Source organism: Mandrillus leucophaeus, unplaced genomic scaffold (genome assembly GCF_000951045.1).
Source record: "Mandrillus leucophaeus isolate KB7577 unplaced genomic scaffold, Mleu.le_1.0 Scaffold916, whole genome shotgun sequence".
Classification (NCBI taxonomy): Eukaryota; Metazoa; Chordata; class Mammalia; order Primates; family Cercopithecidae; genus Mandrillus; species Mandrillus leucophaeus.
Window position 1 is genome coordinate 976,144 of NW_012109986.1, and position 21,192 is coordinate 997,335.

General features: G+C 33.8%; 1 protein-coding gene across 1 annotated transcript in view; it reads left to right on the plus strand.

The window, feature by feature from the left end:
• NBEA (neurobeachin) overlaps window positions 1-21,192 on the plus strand; it is a gene marked incomplete at its 3' end in the record, with an annotated part of 753,742 nt that overhangs the window by 104,499 nt on the left and 628,051 nt on the right. Inside the window, exons 2-6 of the mRNA XM_011969865.1 lie at window positions 10,499-10,730; window positions 14,452-14,552; window positions 14,810-14,905; window positions 18,086-18,207; window positions 19,786-19,912. Coding sequence (XP_011825255.1) covers window positions 10,499-10,730; window positions 14,452-14,552; window positions 14,810-14,905; window positions 18,086-18,207; window positions 19,786-19,912 — 678 coding nt within the window. The remainder of the gene's footprint in view (window positions 1-10,498; window positions 10,731-14,451; window positions 14,553-14,809; window positions 14,906-18,085; window positions 18,208-19,785; window positions 19,913-21,192) is intronic.

The window sequence follows — 21,192 nt, forward strand, 5'->3', positions numbered from 1 at the left end:
CCCACTTACAAGTGAGAACGAGCGGTATTTGGTTTTCTGTTCCTGCATTAGTTTGCTAAGGATAATTAGCCTCCAGCTCCATCCATATCCCCACAAGAGACATGGTATCATTCCTTTTTATGGCTGCACAGTATTCCATCTTGTATATGTATCACATTTTCTTTATCCAATCTGTCATTGATGAGCATTTAGGTTGATTCCATGCCATTACTATTGTGAATAGTGCTGCAGTGAACATTTACATGCATGTGTTTACATGGTAAAATAATTTGTATTCCTCTGGATATATACCCAGTAATGGGATTGCTGGGTCGAAAAGTAGTTTTGCGTTTAGCTGTTTGAGGAATTGCCATACTGCTTTCCACAATGGTAGAACTAATTTACACTCCCACCAACAGCATGTAAGTGTTCCCTTTTCTTTGCAACTTCACCAGCACCTGTTATTTTTGACTTTTTAATAATAACCATTCTGACTGGTATGAGATGGTATCTCATTGTGGTTTTGACTTGCATTTCTCTAATGATCAGTTTTATTGAGCTTTTTATTCATAAGCTTGTTGGCCACACTTATGTCTTCTTTTGAAAAGTGTCTGTTCATGTCCTTTGCCCACTTTTTTTTGGGGTTGTTTTTCTCTTGTAAATTTAAGTTCCTTATAGATTCTGGATATTAGACCTTTGTCAGATGCATAGTTTGAAAATATTTTCTCATATTCTTTAGGTTGTCTCTTTACTCCATTGATAGTTTCTTTTGCTATGCAGAAGTTCTTAAGTTTAATTAGATCTCACCTGTCAACTTTTGCTTTTGTTGCTATTGCTTTTGGTGTCTTTTAGACAGGAACTTATATTCGCCTTTTGTAGATGAAGTAGCTGCGGCTTAGAGAAATGGTTTCATAGGCCGAGTGTTGTGACTCACACTTGTAATCCCAGCACTTTGGGAGACAGAGATGAGATGATCACTTGAGGCAAGGAGTTTGAGACCAGCCTGTTTAACATAGTGAGATCTTATCTCTTAAAAAAGAAAAAGGAAAGAAATGCCATCATTAAAGACACACAGCTAGTGAGTGGTAGAGTTAGAATCTGAATCCAGAAAGTTTGAATTCAGAGCCAATCTCTTAATCACTATTGTAGCTATTTTCATTAGTAAACCTGAAATAGTAGAAGGAGTTGAAGTTGTTTTGTATGAAAAGTGAAACTAGCCTTTAACTAGAGAGAATATCTAGGTCAGTCAAAGGGCAGAATTTCAGAGGGGCTAGTTGCTTATACCTTTTGTCTCTGTTATACTGAAAAACATATGCATAATGTAACATTTCAAAATTTGAGACAAATGTTTCCAAAAATTGTTAATCTTAGAAGACTTTAAAGATATTCTTTATTTAAATAAATTTAAAAAATTCTGGTAGGTTTATCTGTATTTACGGGGTACATGAGATGTTTTGATACATGCAATGTGAAATAAACATGTCATGAAGAATGGGGTATCCATCCCCTCACGCTTTTATCCATTGAGTTGCTAACAATGCAATTATACTCTTTATGTTATTTTGAAATGTACAGTTATTATTGACTATAGTCACCTGTTATGCTATAAAATAGTAGATGTTATTGATTCTTTCTAACTATATTTTTGGTACCCATTAACCAGCCCCACTTACCCACTACGCTTTCCCACCTCTGATATCCATCCTTCTACTCTCTGTGTCCTTGAGTTGAGTTTTAGATCTGACAAATAAGTGAGAGCATGCCATGTTTGTCTTTCTGTACCTGGCTTATTTCATTTAACAAAATAATCTCCACCTCCATCCTTGTTGTTGCAAATGATGGGATCTCATTCTTTTTTATGGCTGAATAGTCCTCCATTGTGTATGTGTACTACATTTTCTTCATCCGTTCATTTGTTGTTAGACACTTAGATTGCTTCCAAATCTTAGCCATTGTAAACAGTGCTGCAACAAACATAGGAGTGCAGATATCTCTTCGATATTCTGATTTCCTTTCTTTTGGGTGTGTGCTCAGCAGTAGGATTGCTGGATCCTATGGTAGCTCAATTTTTAGTTTTTTGAGGAATGTCCAAACTGTTATCCACAGTGGTTGTACTAATTTACATTCCCACTCATAGTGTACAAGTGTTCCCTTTTCTTCACATTTTTTGCCAGTGTTTATTATGCCTGTCTTTTGAATATAAGACATTTTTAACTGGGGTGAGATGGTATCTCATTGTAGTTTTGATTTGAATTTCCCTGATGATCAGTGATATTGAGCATCTTTCATATGCCCATTTGCCATTTGTATATCTTCTTTTGAGAAATTGCTATTTAAATCTTTTGCTCATGTTTTGTTCGGATTATTAGATATTTTCCTATAGAGCTGCTTGAGCTCCATATGTATTCTGGTTATTAATTTGTTGTCAGATGGGTAGTTTGTAAATATTTTCTCCCATTCTCTCAGTTGTCTCTTCATTTTTTTGATTGTTTCCTTTGCTGCACAGAAGTTTTTTAAATTGATGTGATTCCATTTGTTCATGTTTGCTTTGGTTACCTGTGGTTGTGGGGTATTGCTGGAGAAATTTTTGCTCAGACCAGTGTCCTGGAAATTTTCCTCAATGTGTTTTTATAGTAGTTTCATGGTTTAAGGTCTGAGATTTAAGTCTTTAATCCAGTTTGATTTGATTTTTGTATATCATGAGAGATAGGGGTTTAGTTTCATTCTTCTGCATACAGATATCCAGTTTTCTCAGCATCATTTATTGAAGAGATTGTCTTTTCCCTAGTGTATGTTCTAGGCACCTTTGTGAAAAATGAGTTCACTGTAGGCATGCAGATTTGTTTCTGGGTTCTCTATTCTGTTACATTGGTCTCTGTGTTTGTTTTTATGCCAGTACCATGCTGTTTTGGTTACTATAGCTCTGTAATATAATTTGAAGTCAGGTAATGTGATTTCTCCAGTTTTGTTCTTTTTGCTTAGGGTAGCTTTGGCTATTCTAGGTCTTTTGTGATTGCATATAAATTTGAGCATTGTTTTATCTATTTCTCTGAAGGATGTCATTGGTATTTTGATGGGGATTGCATTGAATCTATAGATTGCTTTGGATAGTGTGGATATTTTAACAATATCGATTCTTTCAATTCATGAACATGGAATATTTTTCTATTTTTGGGTGTCCTCTTCAATTTATTTCATCAGTGTTTTATAGTTTTCATTATAGATATCTTTCACTTCTTGGAGTACATTAACTCCTAGGTATTTAATTTTATGTGTGGCTGTTGTAAATGGGATTACTTTTTAAATTTCTTTTTCACACTGTTCACTGTTGGCATATAGGAATGCTACTGATTTTTGTATGTTGATTTTGTATCCTGTAACTTTACTGAATTTGTTTATTATTCTAATAGTTTTCTTGTGAAATCTTTAGGTTTTTTCAGGTATAAGATTATATCATCTGGAAACAAGGATAATTTGACTTCTTCCTTTCCCATTTGGATACCTTTTCTAGCTTTCTCTTGTATAATTATGCTAACTGGGACTTCCAGGACTATGTTGAATAACAGTGGTAACAGTGGGTATCCTTATTGTGTTTCAGATCTTAGAGAAAAGGCTTTCAGTTTTTCCCCATTCAGTATGATACTAGCTGTGGGTTTGTAGTATATGCTTTTTGTTATGTTGAGGTATGTTCCCTCTGTCCTTAGTTTTTTGAGAGTTTTTATCATGAAGGGATGTTGAATCTTATCAAATACTTGTTTAGCATCAATTGAAATGGTCTTGTGGTTTTTCTTCATTCTGTTGAATGAATCAGATTGATTGATTTGTATATCAATCAGATATACAAATCAATGTATCAGATTGATTGATTTGTATATGTTGAACCATCCTTGCATCCCAGGGATAAATCCCACTTGATCATGATGAATTATCTTTCTAATGTATTGTTGAATTTGGTTTGCCAGGTTTTTGTTGAGGATTTTTGCATCAATATTCATCAGAGGTATTGGACTGTCGTTTTGTTTTGTTTTGTTTTGTTTTCTTTTCTTTTCTTTTTTCTTTTCTTTTCTTTCTTTCTTCCTTTCTTCCTTTCTTTTTTTGATGTGTCTGTGACTGCTTTTGGTATCAGGGTAATACTGGCCTTGTAGAATGAGTTTGGAAGTATTCTTTCCTCCTCTATTTGGAAGTATGCCCTTCTCTATTTTTCAGAATAGTTTGAGTAGGATTAATATTAGTTCTTTAAATATTTGGTTAGAATTCAGCAGTGAAGCTATCATTTCCTGGGCTTTTCTTTACTGGGAGACTTTTATTACAGCTTCAGTCTTGTAACTTGTTATTAGTCTGTTCGGGTTTTGGGTTTCTTCCTGGTTCAATCTTGGTAGTTGTATGTGTGTAGCAATTCATCCATTTCTTCTAGGTTTTCCAATTAATTTGTTGCTCACAGTAGCCGCTAATGATCCTTTGAATTTTTGTAGTATCAGTTGTAATGTCTCTTTTTTAATTTCTGATTTTATTTATTTGGATCCTCTCTCTTAGTCTGGCTAAAGATTTGTCAATTTTGTTTAGCTTTCCAAAAAGTAAACTTTTTGTTTCATTGATCTTTTGTATTGTTTTCTTCATTTCAATTTTATTTATTTGTGCTCCGATCTTAATTATTTCTTTTCTTCTACTAATTTTGGATTTGGTGTGCTCTTGATCATTTAGTTCTTTAAGATGCAGCATTTGATTGTCTATTTGATATTTTGCCTCTTTTTTTGATATTGGCACTTTACACATCCCTCTTAGTACTGCTTTTACTGTATCCCATAGGTTTTGGTATGTTGTATTTCTATTATTATGGTTCAAGAAAATTTTCAATTTCCTTCTTAATTTCTTCATTGACCCACTTGTCATTCAGGAGCATATTGTTTAATTTCCATGTATTTGTATAGTTTCCAAAATTTCTCTTGGTATTTCTAGTTTTATTCCATTGTTGTCAGAGAAGATGCTTTATATTATTTCATTTTTTTGGAATGTCTCAAGATTTGTTTTGTGACCTAACATATGGTCTGTCTTTTCAGTTGATCCATGTGCTGAGGAAAAGAATGTGTATTCTGAAACTGCTGGATGAAATGTTCTGTAAATATCTATTAGCTCAATTTGGTCTGTAGTGCAGATTAATTCTGATGCTTCTTTGTTTATTTTCTTTCTGGAAGATGTGTCCAATGCTGAAAGTGAGGTTTTGAAGTCTCCAGATATTATGATATTGGAGCCTATATCTGTCTTTAGCTGTAATAATATTACCTTTATATATCTGGGTGCTCCAGTGTTGGATACGTATATATTGAAATTGTTATATCCTCTTGCTTATTGACACCCTTATCTTTATATAGTGACCTTCTTTATTTCTTTTTGTAGTTTTTGTCTTGAAATCTCTTTTGTCTGATATAAGTACAGTGACTTCTGCTTTTTTTTTGGTTTTCTTTGGCATGGAATATCTTTTTCCATCTGTTTATTTTCAGTCTTTGTGTGTCTTTATAGGTGAAGTGTGTTTCTTTTAGGCAACAGACCATAGGTCTTCTTTTTTCATCCATTTAGTTAATCTGTGTCTTCTGATTGGAGAGTTTAGTCTATTTACATTCAATGTTAACTATTAAGTAAGGACATCCTTTTGCCATTTTGTTTTTGGTTTTCTGGTTGTTTTGTGGTCTTCTTTCTTGCATTTCTGTCTTCCTCTAGTGAAGATGATTTTCTCTGGTGGTTTAGTTTCTTGATTTTTATTTTTTGTGTGTCCATTGTATATTTTTTGGTTTGAGGTTACCATGAGCCTTGCAAATACTATCTTATCACTCATTATTTTAACCTGATAACATAACACTATTTGCATAAGCAAACAAGCAAAAAGGAAACTAGTAAAAACTTGCCTTTGTTGTTTCTGTTTATGTCTTATTATACTGCCTATGTCTTGAAAAGTTGTTTTAGTTATTATTTTTGTTTGGTTCATCGTTTAGTTTTTCTAGTTAGGATAAGAGTAGTTTGCAAACCACAGTAACAATGTTATAATATTCTGTGTTTTTCTGTGTATTTGTATTACCAGTAAGTTTTGTATTTTCAGGTGATCATTTATTGCTCATTAATGCCCTTTTCTTTCTGATTGAAGTACCCCCCTTTAGCATTTCTTGTAGGACAGGTCGGGTGTTGATGAAATACTTTAGCTTTTATTTGTTTGGGAAAGTCTTTATTTCCTCTTCATAGTCAAAGGATGTTTTCACTGGAGATACTATTCTAGGGTAAAAGGTTTTTTCCCTCAGCAATTTAAATATGCCGTGTCACTGTCTTCTGGCATATAAGGTTTTCACTGAAAAGTCTGCTGCCTGATGTATTGGAGCTCCTTTGTATGTTCTTGTTTCTTTTCTCTTGCAGCTTTTAGGATTCTTACTTTATTCTTGACCTTTGGACGTTTGATTATTAAATGTCTTGAGGTAGTCTTCTTTGGGTTAAATCTGCTTGGTATTCTATAACCTTCTTGTACTTGAATATTTTCTCTAGGTTTAGGTAGTTCTCTGTTATTTGAAGGTTTACTCAAAATAAACTTTCTATCCCTATCTGTTTCTCTGCCTCCTTTTTAAGGCCAATACCTCTTAGATTTGCCCTTTTGAGGCTATTCTCTAGATTGTGTAGGCACGTGTCATTGATTTTTACTCTTTTTTCTCCTCTGTGTGTTTTAAAATAGCCTTTCTTCAAGCTCATTAATTCTTTCCTCTGCTTGATCCAGTCAGCTCTTAAAGGACTTAATGCATTCTTAAGTATGCCAATTGCATTTTTGAGTTGCAGAATTTGTGCTTGATTTTTAAAAATTATTTAAATATCTTTGTTAAATTTATCTGATAGAATTCTGAATCCCTTCTCTGTGTTATCTTGAATTTCTTTGAGTTTCCTCAACACAGCTGTTTTGAATTCTCTGTGTGAAAGGTCACATATCTTTGTTTTTCCAGGATTGATTCTTGGTGCCTTATTTAGTTCATTTGGTGAGGTAATGTTTTTCTGGATGGTGTTCATGCTAGTCGATGTTCCTCGGTGCCTGGGCATTGAAGAGTTAGGTATTTATTGTACTCTTCATTGCCTGAGCTTATTTGTAGCCATCCTTCTTGGGAAGGCTTTCCAGTGACACTGCAGTTCTTGCAGACTTGTAGAGGTACCACCTTGATGGCCTTGGGCAAGATCTGGGGTAATTCTCTAGATTACCAGGCAGAGTCTCTTGTTCTCTTCCCTTACTTTCTCCCAAGCACACAGAGTCTCTTTCTCTTTCTGTTCTGAGACACCTAAAGCTGGGGGTGGTGTGACACAAGCACTCCTATGACCACCACCACCACCGTGAGGTGCTGGGTCACACCTGAAGCAAGCACAGTGCTGGGTCTTGCCCAAGGCCTGCCTTAATCACTCCTCGGCTATAGCTGTGTTCACTCAAGGCCCTAGGGCTCTACAGTTAGCAAGTAGCAAAGCCAGCTGGGCCTGTGTCCTTCTCTTCATGGTGACAAAGTCCCCCTGGCCACCAGCGGGTCCAGAGATACCATATAGGAGTCAGGGACTAGAGTCAAAAACCTTAGAAATCTACCTGGCATTCTGTTGTATTGTGGCTGAGCTGGCACTCAAACCACAAGACACAGTCCTTCCCCTTTTCTGCTTTTCCACTTTCCCCTTTCCAAAGGCTGAGAAACCTCACCCCGTAGCCACCGCCATTCCTGGCCATGAGGAGTACTGCCAAAGTACCACCGACATTCCCTTAAGGACCAAGGGCTCTTATATCAGCTTGTGGTGAATGCTGTCTGGCTTGGACTCACCCGTCAGGTCAGTGAGCTCCCCTTTGGCCCAGGGCAGGTCTAGAAATGCTGTCCAAGAGTCAAGTCCTAGAATTGGGGACCCCAAGAGCCCACTTGGTGCTCTACCCTACTGTGGTGGTGTTGGTACCTAAGATGCAAGACAAAGTGCCCTTTACTCTTCCTTCTGTTTTTATCAAGCGGAAGGAGTTTTGCCCCATAGCCACCACCGCTGGTAATGTGCATAGTCTCACCTGAAGCCAACAAGTCTCAGAAACTCACCAAGGCCCTCAACATAGTACCGTGGTATCACTGCTGGTTATTCAGGACCCAAGGTCTCTTCAGTTAGCAGATGATGAATGCTACCAGGACTGGGTCCTTTCCTTCAAGGCAGTGGGTTTCCTTCTGGCCTAGGGCATATCTAGAAATGTCGTCCCAGAGCTAGAGCTCAGAACAAGGGCCTCATGACCTCAAGGTGCCCTATTCTTCTGTGGCAGAACTGGTAAACAAGATGCAAGACAAACTTCTCCCCACTCTTCCCTCTCCTCTTCTCAAGTGAGAGGAAGGGGTTTCTTTTGTATCCACAAGCTGTTCAATCTGGGGTTGGGGGAGGGGTGATGCCAGCATTCCCTTAGCTGCCCCAGCTGGTATCTCAGTGTGTACCATGCTACTTTAGTCCACTGTGTTTGGGCCTAGTTCAGCACTAGGACTCACCTATGAGGTGCAGTCCTTATGGCCTAGACTGCCTTTCAAGTTTTTACTTAGACACCAAGAGTACTCTGGCCTTTGGTACTGAGGTTTGTGGGCACTCAAGTTTGGACCACTGGTATCAGTGATTCCCCTCTGGCTGGGGCTGGTTGAGATGCCTTCTTGTGGGTGGACATCAGCTTAGTTTGGTCAGATTTTCTTTTTGCTATAACAAGATGGCACTGGATTCAGTGCTTCACAATTGCTCTGTTCTCCCTTCACCAGCACTCAGAGATGCTCCTGGCACCAAGCCATGCTGCTGGGGTCAGGGAGGGGTGGTGTCAGAGACTCAGAACTGTTTTTCTATCTTTTCAGTGTCTCTTTCAGTGATATGAGGTTAAAACCAGGTACTGTGAGTGCTCACCTGATTTTTAGCTCTTATGAAGGTGCTTTTTTCTGTGTAGTTGTTGGTTAACTTAGTGTGCTTGTGGTAGGGGTAGGGGGACAATCTGTGGAGCTTTCTGTTCTGCCATTTTACCTCACCTCCCTCCTAAAAAATGTTCTTAAATGAGATTGTAATGTTTGTATGAACTTGCATGAAGACAGACTTCTTGTGTTTGGATCCTGTGTCTCTTACCCATTTTGTAACATTCTTCAACGTACTTATAACTCTGTGCCTATGATTCCTTATCTGTAAAATGAAGATAATAATAGTATCATAATAGATGTAAAACATTTAAAACAGTACTAAATGCCATGTAAGGTTAGGTGGTGGTATTATTACTATTTATCCTGTTTACCTCATATTCTGTGGTCATCTGTCAGTATTTGTGAATACCTTTCAGTGACAGGAAATTAATTCTACTTCTTGATCCTAATTCTACTCCCTGTCTGTTCCTAATCTTGTTTTTCCTTTGCTTCCTCTTTTCTCATCTATTCATATTTTATGTCTTCCTTCGTGCTTTATATAACTTTTAGCCACCTTCAGTGTTTTTTGGAATAAAGTAGTGTATGCATACATACATATACATCTTTGTTCCTAGAATTTACCACTTTTAGTGCATGGTTTTTATCTTGGACATTCATATATTCTAGTTCCCAGAACAGTAACTTCGAGACTCTAATAAATTATTTATTGAATGAACGAAGGAATCAATGACTTCAAATTTGTGAGGCGTTGTATATGATTATTATTTTATTCCTAAATCTTATTCTTTAGACCAAAAGGATATCCAGTTTGACAGTGTTCTTTTTTAAGAATGATGCTTATAACTGAATATAATAGTTCCTATGGGATTCCATCAGCAGAGAATAAAAGAGTATTATTATGTCATTTTATTCTATGTGTATTTGTCTGCTACTGTACTTAAAATATCAAATAGGAGGGGCAGTATGACTTTGGACTCACTTGCCATAATGCTGAAGTCAAATGTGTTGCTGTTAAATCAGCTTTCTTTTACCCAATTCACATTTGTGCTTTAAAAAAAAAAGTTTTACAAGACCTTGCATATTTCTGTTCAACTTATTTTTTAACATTCATTCCATTATTTCAGTATTTATTATAAGTTGCATCAGTTTCGTATTTCTTCATCTTCTATATATGGAGTTTATGCCCCAGTTACATCTCCTTATCTGTAAGACTAGTAATACCAAAAAAGAAAATGAATTTCATGTCTTAAAATTTATCATTAGTAAATTCTATATTTTCTGTTGATTATCACTTTTAAAGGCCAAACCCTCTTTTTAGGAATTTTTCCTGAATCCCACCCAGGAATCACATGCTGTAGTTTGCTCTATTTTACTAGATTTGAAAGCAGTCTTTTCCATTTATGTGGAAATTAGATTTTTGTTCCCTAGTTTCAATGCTTACAACACCTTTCACTTACCTGTAGCTCTTATACTTTTGATCAAAATTAATTTTATACCAGAAGCCAGGAAATTTTTTAGAGTAGTAGTTTTGAATTCTTGTTATTTCATTCTACTGTTATCAGTAGCCTCCTCCCATGTTAACACCATTGTTTCTTTCTGTTTACTTTCAGCTGGTTGGTGGAGAATTTGACTTGGAGATGAACTTTATTATCCAGGATGCTGAGAGTATAACATGCATGACAGAGCTTTTGGAGCACTGTGATGTAACATGTCAAGCAGAAATATGGAGCATGTTTACAGCCATTCTACGAAAAAGTGTTCGGAATTTACAGACTAGCACAGAAGTTGGGCTAATTGAACAAGTATTGCTGAAAATGAGTGCAGTAGATGACATGATAGCAGGTATGGGGTTGTCTGACAGGAAAGTATAACTTAAATGTTTATAAAGTTTCACATACTTCCCTTTATATTCCATAGGTAATGTAGACTTGTTGACACTACTTTGATTTAAAATAAATGGAAATGTATGGAAATTTTACTTTTTATATTAATGGAAAACGTGAAGAGTGGAAGAAGAAAAACATAATTACTGTAGTAGACAAACATAATTACTGATGTTGTTTTCTAAATTTTAGAAAATCTCAGTACCATGGAGTGCTATGAAATCTATCAGAAAAATAAACAGTATCTTTTTATGTAGTATTTCATTAAGCTTTTACATAATTAAAATACCACAATAGGTATTACAGTTCTGTATAATGAACATTTTACCAAATTCTCCTAGTTCTGTGCCCCTCAATCTGGCATAAATGCAACTATGACAGGAGGTACTAAAAGTCTTAGATAAGCATGTTGTATCTTTTGGACATGTCCATTTTGGAAGCAACTTGTATTAAAATAAACTAATAGATTATGGGCTAGAACATAAAATTCACCAAGAATTTCAAGATAAAAATACTAATGTTTTGCTTGTTTGGGTTATTTCAAACAGTAACTTTGAAATCTATAATTTTTTCACCACCAACCCTTTACTACCTTGCACACTTATTCTCCTGTGTGGCTGGATGCATTTCAGAAAAGTGTTTTGAATATTATTCCAGAGCAAGTATCATTCCAGAAAATAAGTTTAAAGTTTGAAATGTTTATTTTTTGTAAGCCATGAATTTTCAGCCTAAGTATCTTCTGACATAAAAGCATTTTCGTAATTACACAAGTGCTGATATTACCCTCCACAGTATCATTCCTGATCCGGGAAAGTAGTTCAGATACCAGAGAATACTCTTTAACATTTTGGCTTATGCATTTAATTATTTTTAAACTTTATGGAACAAAACATTAAACAAGAAAGAATGGAATGAAAAATGGGTTAAAAAAGAATGCAAAATTGCAAAAAGAATGCTTTTAATTTAAATATTTCAAAAAATTTGATTTTCTGAGAAAATATATTAAAAATCATATCTAATTACCTTCAGAGTGGCATATATCTTTTTTTAGAATGGTTTAGCAGTCCCTGTATGGGGTACTGATGGCTAACTTGATGAAAAGTGAGATTTAGACATCTGTTTCTTAAAATACCTTTTTAATAAAGATATATTAATAGTAGCATTTCTATAAATTCTAGAGTTACTTAATAGGAATGTATTAATATAGAATTATGTGTACACATGTTTTGTAGGACATCACATGATCTTTCAATTCTTATATCTGAGCTTAAGCTCTTTTTTTTTTTTTTCTTTTGTAAACTGGCTGCTACTCTATGGAGTGCAGTTTAGAGAATGAGCCAAAATTACACATATAGTAATTTACTGGTACATAATTCATCAGCACTGAAATGTAACAGTGACAGTACCATAGAAGTTCATATCTTGACATTGCTATTATATAAAGCTCCTTAATTCTCTTATCTTTTTCTCAGTAATAATATTAATAACACAAAACTTTCACTTTTTGTAATTTCTAGCATTTCCCTTCAAAAGAGCTTGATGTTGGAAGGATATGAGAAAAGAGAATAAATGTCAGAAAAATACCTCTGTCTTGCTTTTTAATAGAGAAATTAAACTTTGAATATTATACTAAGGAAGAACCGGCAGCCACCAAAACACTACTAACATTCATATCTGAATGTATTGTAGTATGTTAAGTTCAATGGGGTCCTTTTTATTTAATAATATAGTATAAGTGTCACTAGAAGTGGCTAAATTAAATATGTATAGCAAATTGATGAGAAAATTTCATGGTGTTAGTATTTTTTCTTTTAAAAAAAATAATTTCTGATTACTTTCAATCTTGTTCTCCAGAAAAGAAGACCTTCTATAATAGAATTAAACTGAGCTGCTTGGTTGTGTTACATATACAATATATAAGTAATTACTATTTTTTCTCTTTTAAAAATAATTTCTGATTGTTTTTAATCTTGTTCTCCAGAAAATATCTTCTGTAATAGAATTAAACTGAGCTGCTTCGTTGTGTTACATATATAATATGCAAGGAATTTTTTAAAATTTCTAATTAAATACAAAGTTAATAGATTACTTTTTGTGACATACATGGGAGATAAGATAAAGACTTGTATAACTTGAAAAAAAAATTAGATGTTGCAAATATTTTAAAAAGTTTTTTTTAAAGTATTTTATGTAAACCTTTAAGAAATCTTCTGTAAAGGTTGCCATTGCAGCTAATTGCTTACAAATACTTCATATTATAGAAACATTAAATGGACTAAGACAAAAATACTTCATATTAGCTTAGGGTTTTACAGTACTTGAATTTTTTATAGGAACATGCTTTTTGACCTATATATACTAATATTTTCATACATTTTTGTTGCTTAAGTGATGACATGTTTTATTTCGTTAAAATATTACTCTGAAAGTGGCATATCCACTGTCACACTTTTATTGTAGAGATTACTTGCTTATTGTGTGTTAAATAAAATTATTTATGAATTGATTAATTATTAATTGATGAAAATAAGCATACTAAGTTTCAATTTTGAAATATACAAATGACAAATATTTTTCAAAGTCTCAAATTCCAGTTATTAATCTGTGATATGATATTGAATAATACACATTATATATCAGTACTAAGTATTTCCGCTTACCCTAACCTAACCTTTTTATTAATTGATTATAAGCTTTTAGAATATATATGTGTATTGCTTTGTAGTAACCTTTGTAGTATGTTTCATTCTTAAGAAGTGCTTTAGAAATTGGGAAAATGAAGTGTAAAAGTTTAGATGTTCAATTTCTTGCAAAGAACAATGGCAGAAGAAGTATTAATCACAATATGTAGAGAAAGCAATCAGAGACAAGAGATTAAATGTGTAATTTTTCTCATTATTAGGTGTGCTGGTCTGTTATATGCACATCTACACTCACACTAGCATGATGGATACCATTAGTAATGTACTTACAGACTAGTGTGTAAGAGTGAGGGTTCTGAAACTAGACTGTCTGGGTTTGAATCCTGATTCTACCACTTACTAGGTCTGTGTTCTTGAGCAATGTGAATAAATGATCTGTGCCACAATTTACTCACTTTACAAGGGGATAAAAATGGTACTTACCTCATAGGCTTGGTATGAGGATTTGTGAGGTTAGTATATGTAAACCACTTGGAATAATGTCTCACCTGGAGTAAGTGGTAAAAATTGCTAGTGGGCCAAGGAATATACCAAGAACATATTAAGAATGGACAATTCTGAAAGACAATATAGTCAGCTGTTACTTTTTCATTTGACAATAACCAATTTACAATTTTACATCTTTGTATATTTTCATATTTTTACCTACCTTTCCCTGCACACAGCAGGCTGTGTTGTGGTGTGTGTGTGTATGTGTTCTGGGAATATATAAAATCTATTTTACATTTGTGCTAAGAGAGCTTAATTGCATTGGTGATTTAATGGGGGAAAATCATATAATTGAAATAAATTATTTTGGTTATTTAATGAGTTAAAAATTGTTAATTGGGATGGCTATTCATGAGAACATTTAGCTGTATTAGATACATATATATAGAGAGAGATGACAATGACAACTTTTATCTTTCAAAAAGTATATTACCTTGACAGATGGCAGCTCATGACTAGAGTTCAGAATAACTTTATTTTCCTTTGAAGATCTTCTAGTTGATATGTTGGGGGTTCTTGCCAGCTACAGCATCACTGTCAAGGAGTTGAAGCTTTTGTTCAGCATGCTTCGAGGAGAAAGTGGAATCTGGGTAAGCTGTGGTCAGAGGGAAAGGTATTCAGTATTAGTTCATTAATACTTAATGTTCAAAAGTTTGTCTCTAGAGAGCTATATACTTGAATTTATAATGGAAATTGCTTTCCTCTTAAATGATTTAGTAAATGTTTTATAAATGATTTAAAATTAATTTTCTCTCTAGTTAAAAAACAGTCCAGTGGCTAACGTGGTATATTAAGTATTGTTGTTAAATTTGTACAGTGACATTTATTTCTTTTATTGTTTCCCCAGCCAAGACATGCAGTAAAATTATTATCAGTTCTTAATCAGATGCCACAGAGACACGGTCCTGATACTTTTTTCAATTTCCCTGGTTGTAGTGCTGCGGTAAGTTTTAAATACATGTGCTGATTTTTATTTATTTATTTTTAGGTCAACTTTAGTAAGGTTTAATTTACATATAATAAAATTTACCAGTTTAGAAAGTACAATTTGATGAGTTTGGAAGTCATACAACCACTACTATATAATGATTTCAACAATTCCATCACTTCCCCAAATTCCCTTGTGCCTGTTGGAAGACATTCCCCCCTACCCATCCTCACTCCTTACTACCTCTGATTTACTTTGTGTTCCTATAGTTTAGCCTTTTCTAGATTGTCATATAAATAAAATCATACAGTATAGTCTTTTTTTTTTTTTTTTTTGACGGAGTCTTGCTGTCACCCAGGCTGGAGTTCAGTGGTGTGATCGCAGCTCACTGCAACCTCTGCCTCCCCGGTTCAAGCAATTCTCCTGCCTTAGCCTCCCGAGTAGATGGTATTACACACACCCGCCACTGTGCCCAGCTAATTTTTGTATTTTTAGTAGAGACGGGGTTTTACCATGTTGGCCAGGCTGCTGTCAAACTCCTGACCTGCTGTTTGCCCGCCTAGGCCCACGAAAGTGCTGGGATCACAGGTGTGAGCCCCTGCACCCGGCCTAGTATATTGTCTTTTGTATCAAGCTTCTTTCATTTACCATGATGCTTTTGAAATTTTCTATGTTGTAGTTTTAATTACTGTTTTATTCTCTTGTCTTTTTTTTTGTTTGTTTTTGAGTAGTATTGCATTTTATGGATATACCACAGTTTATCCATCCTATCCATTCACTAGTTGATGGACTTTTGAGTTTCTAGTTTTTGGCTGTTATAAATAAAACTGCTGTGAACATTTGAGCACAGGTCTTTCTATGGACATATGTTTTCTTATATTTCTATTAAATACCTGAGTGAGATTGATGGGTTTTATGGTAACTGCCTGTTTACTTTCATGAGAAACTGTCTACTTGTTTTCTGTATTAGAACATTGTACATTTTCATAAGCTGTGTATGAGAGTCCCACTTGATCTGCATCCTGGACATTTTCAGTCTTTTAAATTTGAGGGATTTAAATGGTTGTGTATAGTAGTCCCGCCTTATCCATGGGGGATATATGTTCTAAGACTGGTTCAGTAGATACCTGAAACTGTGGATGGTACTGAACCATGTATATAATATATACTATGTTTTTTTCCTCTACATACATACCTGTGATAAAGTTTAATTTGCAAACTGGGTACAGAAAGAGATTAACAACAATAACTAATAAAACATAACAATTATAGCAATATATTATAGTAAAACTTTTGTGAGTGTTGTCTCTCCCTCCTTCTCCTCCCTCATTGTCTCTCTTTCAAAATATCTTACTGTACTGTACTCACCTGTTTTTGGACTGTGGTTGACCATGGGTAACTGAAACCATGAAACCACAGATAAGAGGGGAATCTACTGTAATGGTACCTCATCATAGTTTTAATTTTGCATTTCATTCATGACTGATCATGATGAGCATTTTTCATGTGGCCATTCTTATATCTTCATTTGTGATGTTCTGTTCAGATCTTCTGTTCATTTAAAAATTTTGGTTGTTTATCTTATTATCCTAAGAGTTCATTATATATTTGGAATGTAAGTTCATCTGTTAGATCAAGGTAAAATATTCCCTGTTTTAAAGAGTCAAGAAAAGTTACATATTGTTTGACAATAAAATGTTATTTATATTGTATGATAATAAAACTGCCTGAACTAGTGGCTTAAATACTAAAATCTGAAAGGTTACTATAGGGTTTAACTCTTCATTTGAAATTGTGTGTGTGTGTGTGTGTGTGTGTGTGTGTATGTGTATTTTTTTTAACAACAAGTACTTAGAAATCTTTGACTACTTTGAGATTATTTATTGGCCACCTACAGAGTATTTTCTATATCTTCAGTCATTATACTTGGAGTATACTACATTCCTTACTCTTGAAGAACTCTGATGGCTGGACATGCAGATACAGCTTGTTACAATAAGAGTTATAAATGACATTGTAGATTTAGGTACTCATAACTATGGGAACACAGTTGAAAAGAGAAATCACGCTAGGTTGAAGTCCAGGAAAGCTTCACAGATGAGGAACATATTAGTCTACCATTAAAGAATAATTGAGATTTTGTTGGAAGGAAGAATGATTTGGATAGAAGCAACATGATGTATAGAAAGAGGAACTGTAAAAGAAATGGAATAGCTGGTATATTTAGATGTACTTTGGAATGTGGGTTTGGGTAGTAGAGGAGGATAAAATCAAAAGGGTTTGTTGGAGCCATAGCATGTGGGAAGTCTTGTATAACCTGAAAAAATTTAAATTTTATTCTGAATGCAGAAGATTTTTGACATAGAAGGGCCGTGTTTTATTTGAGAAAGGCCATTATCAGCAATATGAGGATCTGTTTGGGGAACAGGTTAATTTTAAAATCATAATGGGTAATTATCTTTTATGTAGAATTTGGATAAAGCCTAGGAAAATAAATAAATCCATTCAGATGTTTCTTGAAGTCAGGTGAAATAATCAGCTACTTTCTCATTTATTCCTTAGAATGGCTACATTTTATTTGATTGCTATTTTCAAGGGAGTGCTATATTTTTCCTTTTCTGCTTTTGAATGGATCTGAATCCTTTTTGTTTATAAATATCAGTGGTTAAGTTTCTGAGTAATAAATGTCATGCTTTGCCTTTCTTGGTTTCAATGTTGTTAGCATTATAAACATTATCTCTTAATGCTTGCATGTCTTCAATATTGATTCCGTTAACATTTTCTAGCTCAGTCATTTTTGGCTTTAAATATTCAATCTCCTTTAACCAAATGGGTTACTACTGAAAACCTAGCATAAAACATAGAAAACTGAAATTGGGAGGCTTATATGTAAGAGATTGTATACTGATGAAACTAGATGGGGACTTCTTGGAGTATAGTCTGAAACCCGCTATGTAACCTAGAGATAAAATCTAATTCACTGAGTATTTGAAAATTGAATGCTTCTATAATCAACAAATACTATTTAGGTATAGTTAGAATGTTTTAATAAAATACTAGCTTTTATTTTATGGATTTGTTTGTGATTTTCTGATATTTATACTTTGATTGTTAATCTGCAAAAGCCATATTTGACGTTAGCTACTATCACATTTCTTTAACTGATACTTTTGTACCTTTCTCATTGCCTTGTAGGCAATTGCCTTGCCTCCTATTGCAAAGTGGCCTTATCAGAATGGCTTCACGTTAAACACTTGGTTTCGTATGGATCCATTAAATAACATTAATGTTGACAAGGATAAACCTTATCTTTATTGGTAAGTAAATGTTTAATTTTAGGACTTTTTTCTTTAAGTACTTGAATTCTATAAATGTATAGTCTCAAGGCAACTTAGAATATATATATATGTATATATGCTAAAACTGTGAAGACACTGTAAATCAGTTTTATTTATGTGTGTATATATGCATTTATTTTGCTATTGATTCTAGGTCATCTGCCTCACGATTATCATTCTTTTTCAATTACAGTTTAAAAGTCAAAGGTACAGACTTTCTGTCCCAGTCTCCTTCAATGTATATCAGTTGTGGGAATTTTAGTGAGGATTGCTGGTCCCTGGAAAAAATTCCAAACTTTTACCAGATTTCATTCATTTTTGCCTTTTCACTTACTTTGTTCTATTAGCATAACTGACATATGCTTGAAAATTGTTAATAATAACTACGTAAGAAATTATAAGGTAAGATTATTTGGTGTGGACAACTAGAATGAGTTGATCAACCTAACAATGTGTTGATCTGTAAGGGTTGAAAGCTTGGTAATTTTAGTATGCCAGTAATGATGCACAGTCAGCATACTTATGAATAAGAACATCAAACATTCATTGATTGCCATATTATATGCTAGGCATTGTAAATGTTTATATATATGAACTCATTTAATACTTGCAATACTCTGAAATAAGACTGTCTGTGTTCAAGTTCTGGCTTCACCAGCTACTATTCACCCTGTATTTTTGGTGTCTTCAACTATAAGACGAGAATAGTAATAGTGTCTATCCCATAGGATTTAATGAGAGAATCATATTTAAAGCTCTTTGTTTAATGGCTGGGTCAGAAATGTGAGCAAAGAAATACGTGACCTATTACTGTCTTCTAAAATTCTATTATAAAATATTATATATGGATAAAATGAGAGCAAGTTTTAAATAAGCATCTGAACTTCCAAACATAAATGGGGTTGGTCTTCAGAGTGGTCATTTTGGGAGGTCATACATTAATTTCAGTGGTACCTTCATTTTTCAATGATTAAACATTTTTCTACATTGTGATTAAATTTACAGGTAAGGGGAATGCTTCTGTAGAAGAAAACAACTATATTTCATAGTTACATCTTTTTATTTTTTTAAACTAAAAATGTACTGCTTTACTTGATCAGCTGCATTATTTATCAACCTTGACTCTGACCAAGTTTTTTTTTCTTTTTGTTGTTAATTTGTAAGCTCTTTTCAAAGGATTATAGAGCAGATTGTTATTTAAAATGTGAACTTTGTGTAAACGTGTTCTGTATTTGCTGATTGCAAATGGTCCTTAAAAGTAGATAAAGTCTACTTGGTGGTAGGTTTTTGTTGGCAATTAATTTGTTTTTAAGTATTTCTGAGATATTAGATTGAAATACTAAAAGCTTTCATAGTCTTTTGTTTCCCAGTTTAAATTTCTTATATTTACTTATAACTAAACCTTTTATATTTTTGTTTAGTTTTTATTTGACACATATTAAACTGCTTCTACTGTACAGGGAAATAAGTTTTATTTTCATAAGAATGTTTAATAGCCATTAGGTGTTTAGTTCTTTTTATCAGAGGATATTATACCATTGTCAGTTGTCTTTGCAGTTTTCGTACTAGCAAAGGAGTTGGTTACTCTGCTCATTTTGTTGGCAACTGTTTAATAGTCACATCATTGAAGTCCAAAGGGAAAGGTTTTCAGCATTGTGTGAAATACGATTTTCAGCCACGCAAGGTAGGTAAAAGTAAATATTTTTATAACTCACCTGTTATGGCAGAATTCTTAACTCTTTTATAACCTCTGTAGTATTCTCTTTCACTGGTTTTCCTATGCTTTTAATGGTTTTCTCTTATCCTTGTCTGTGTTTCCTTTTTATTTTTATGTTTGATTTTTATCTTCTATAAAATCAGTGTTTTGATCTTCTGTGATGTATTTCTGTTACCGTCTCTTATTATCTCAGTGTGATCTGTTCTATGGCATTCTTTCGATAAATACTTATTATTTACTGAGTATTGGACACCATTGTAGGCACTAGGGATTTATAAATATTTGCCCCTTTTTAAAAAAGCTAAATGTTAAACCCTCAGATTAAGCAATGCACCGTTACTTTTTTTGTGTGTGTGTAGGAGATTCACCTAATCCTAGTAGTTCTGAGTCTTGTTTCCTAAGATGGAAGGTTTTGTTAATTTCTGATGCTTTAATAATGCTGGCTTCAAAGAGAAGAATGTTGCTGTGCTATTAGTTTTGGCTCATGAAATGTGTCTTTACTTAATATCCTAAATAATAGCAGAGACAAGGCCAAAACACATTTTAAAAACTGCTCTAAAGAGAAAATGCAGAGAACTGTGCAACTGTATGATTAGAATTATAAGAGATAATTCATTCATAATTAGATGGCATTTTCTAGAGAGATTTTCCTGCCTGTCTACCAGACTCCGTCTTTGTGTCAGAATAACAAACTATCTGAAAGTCCAGATGAAAGAAAACAAGGACAGAGTGCAAAGGAGTTCCCGTCACACATGTTTAAGGCTTTGTCCCCTTCCAGGTTCAGGGTTCTTTCTTGGGTATATGACAGTGAGATTGTCAACATTTTTTAGGGCACACTGACTCCTCCTGACAGAAATATCGCCTTACTCTTTGTGATTAATGGTACAATCATAACAGATATGATGAACTCAGATGCGGTGAGGGGGAGGTCTTTATTTCTTTTTCATATCTTTTTTGTTTGTTTTCTTGTTACGATCTGATGTGTGTCTTGCTATATACAGAGAAATTATTTTGGGTGGTATTTTCAAAAATTTGTTTAAATTTTACATGATTCTAACAAAAAATATTTGCTTTATATTTAATGTCAGTTATTGTCATTTCTATTAAAGAATATCAATTTAACAATAATTCATTAATATATACTTAGAAAATAGTTTAAAAAGCAATGATTCTGAATACATATATTTGTTCATTATAATGTTGTATTCTTTCTTTTTTAATATAAATAGATTATTTTAATACCAGTC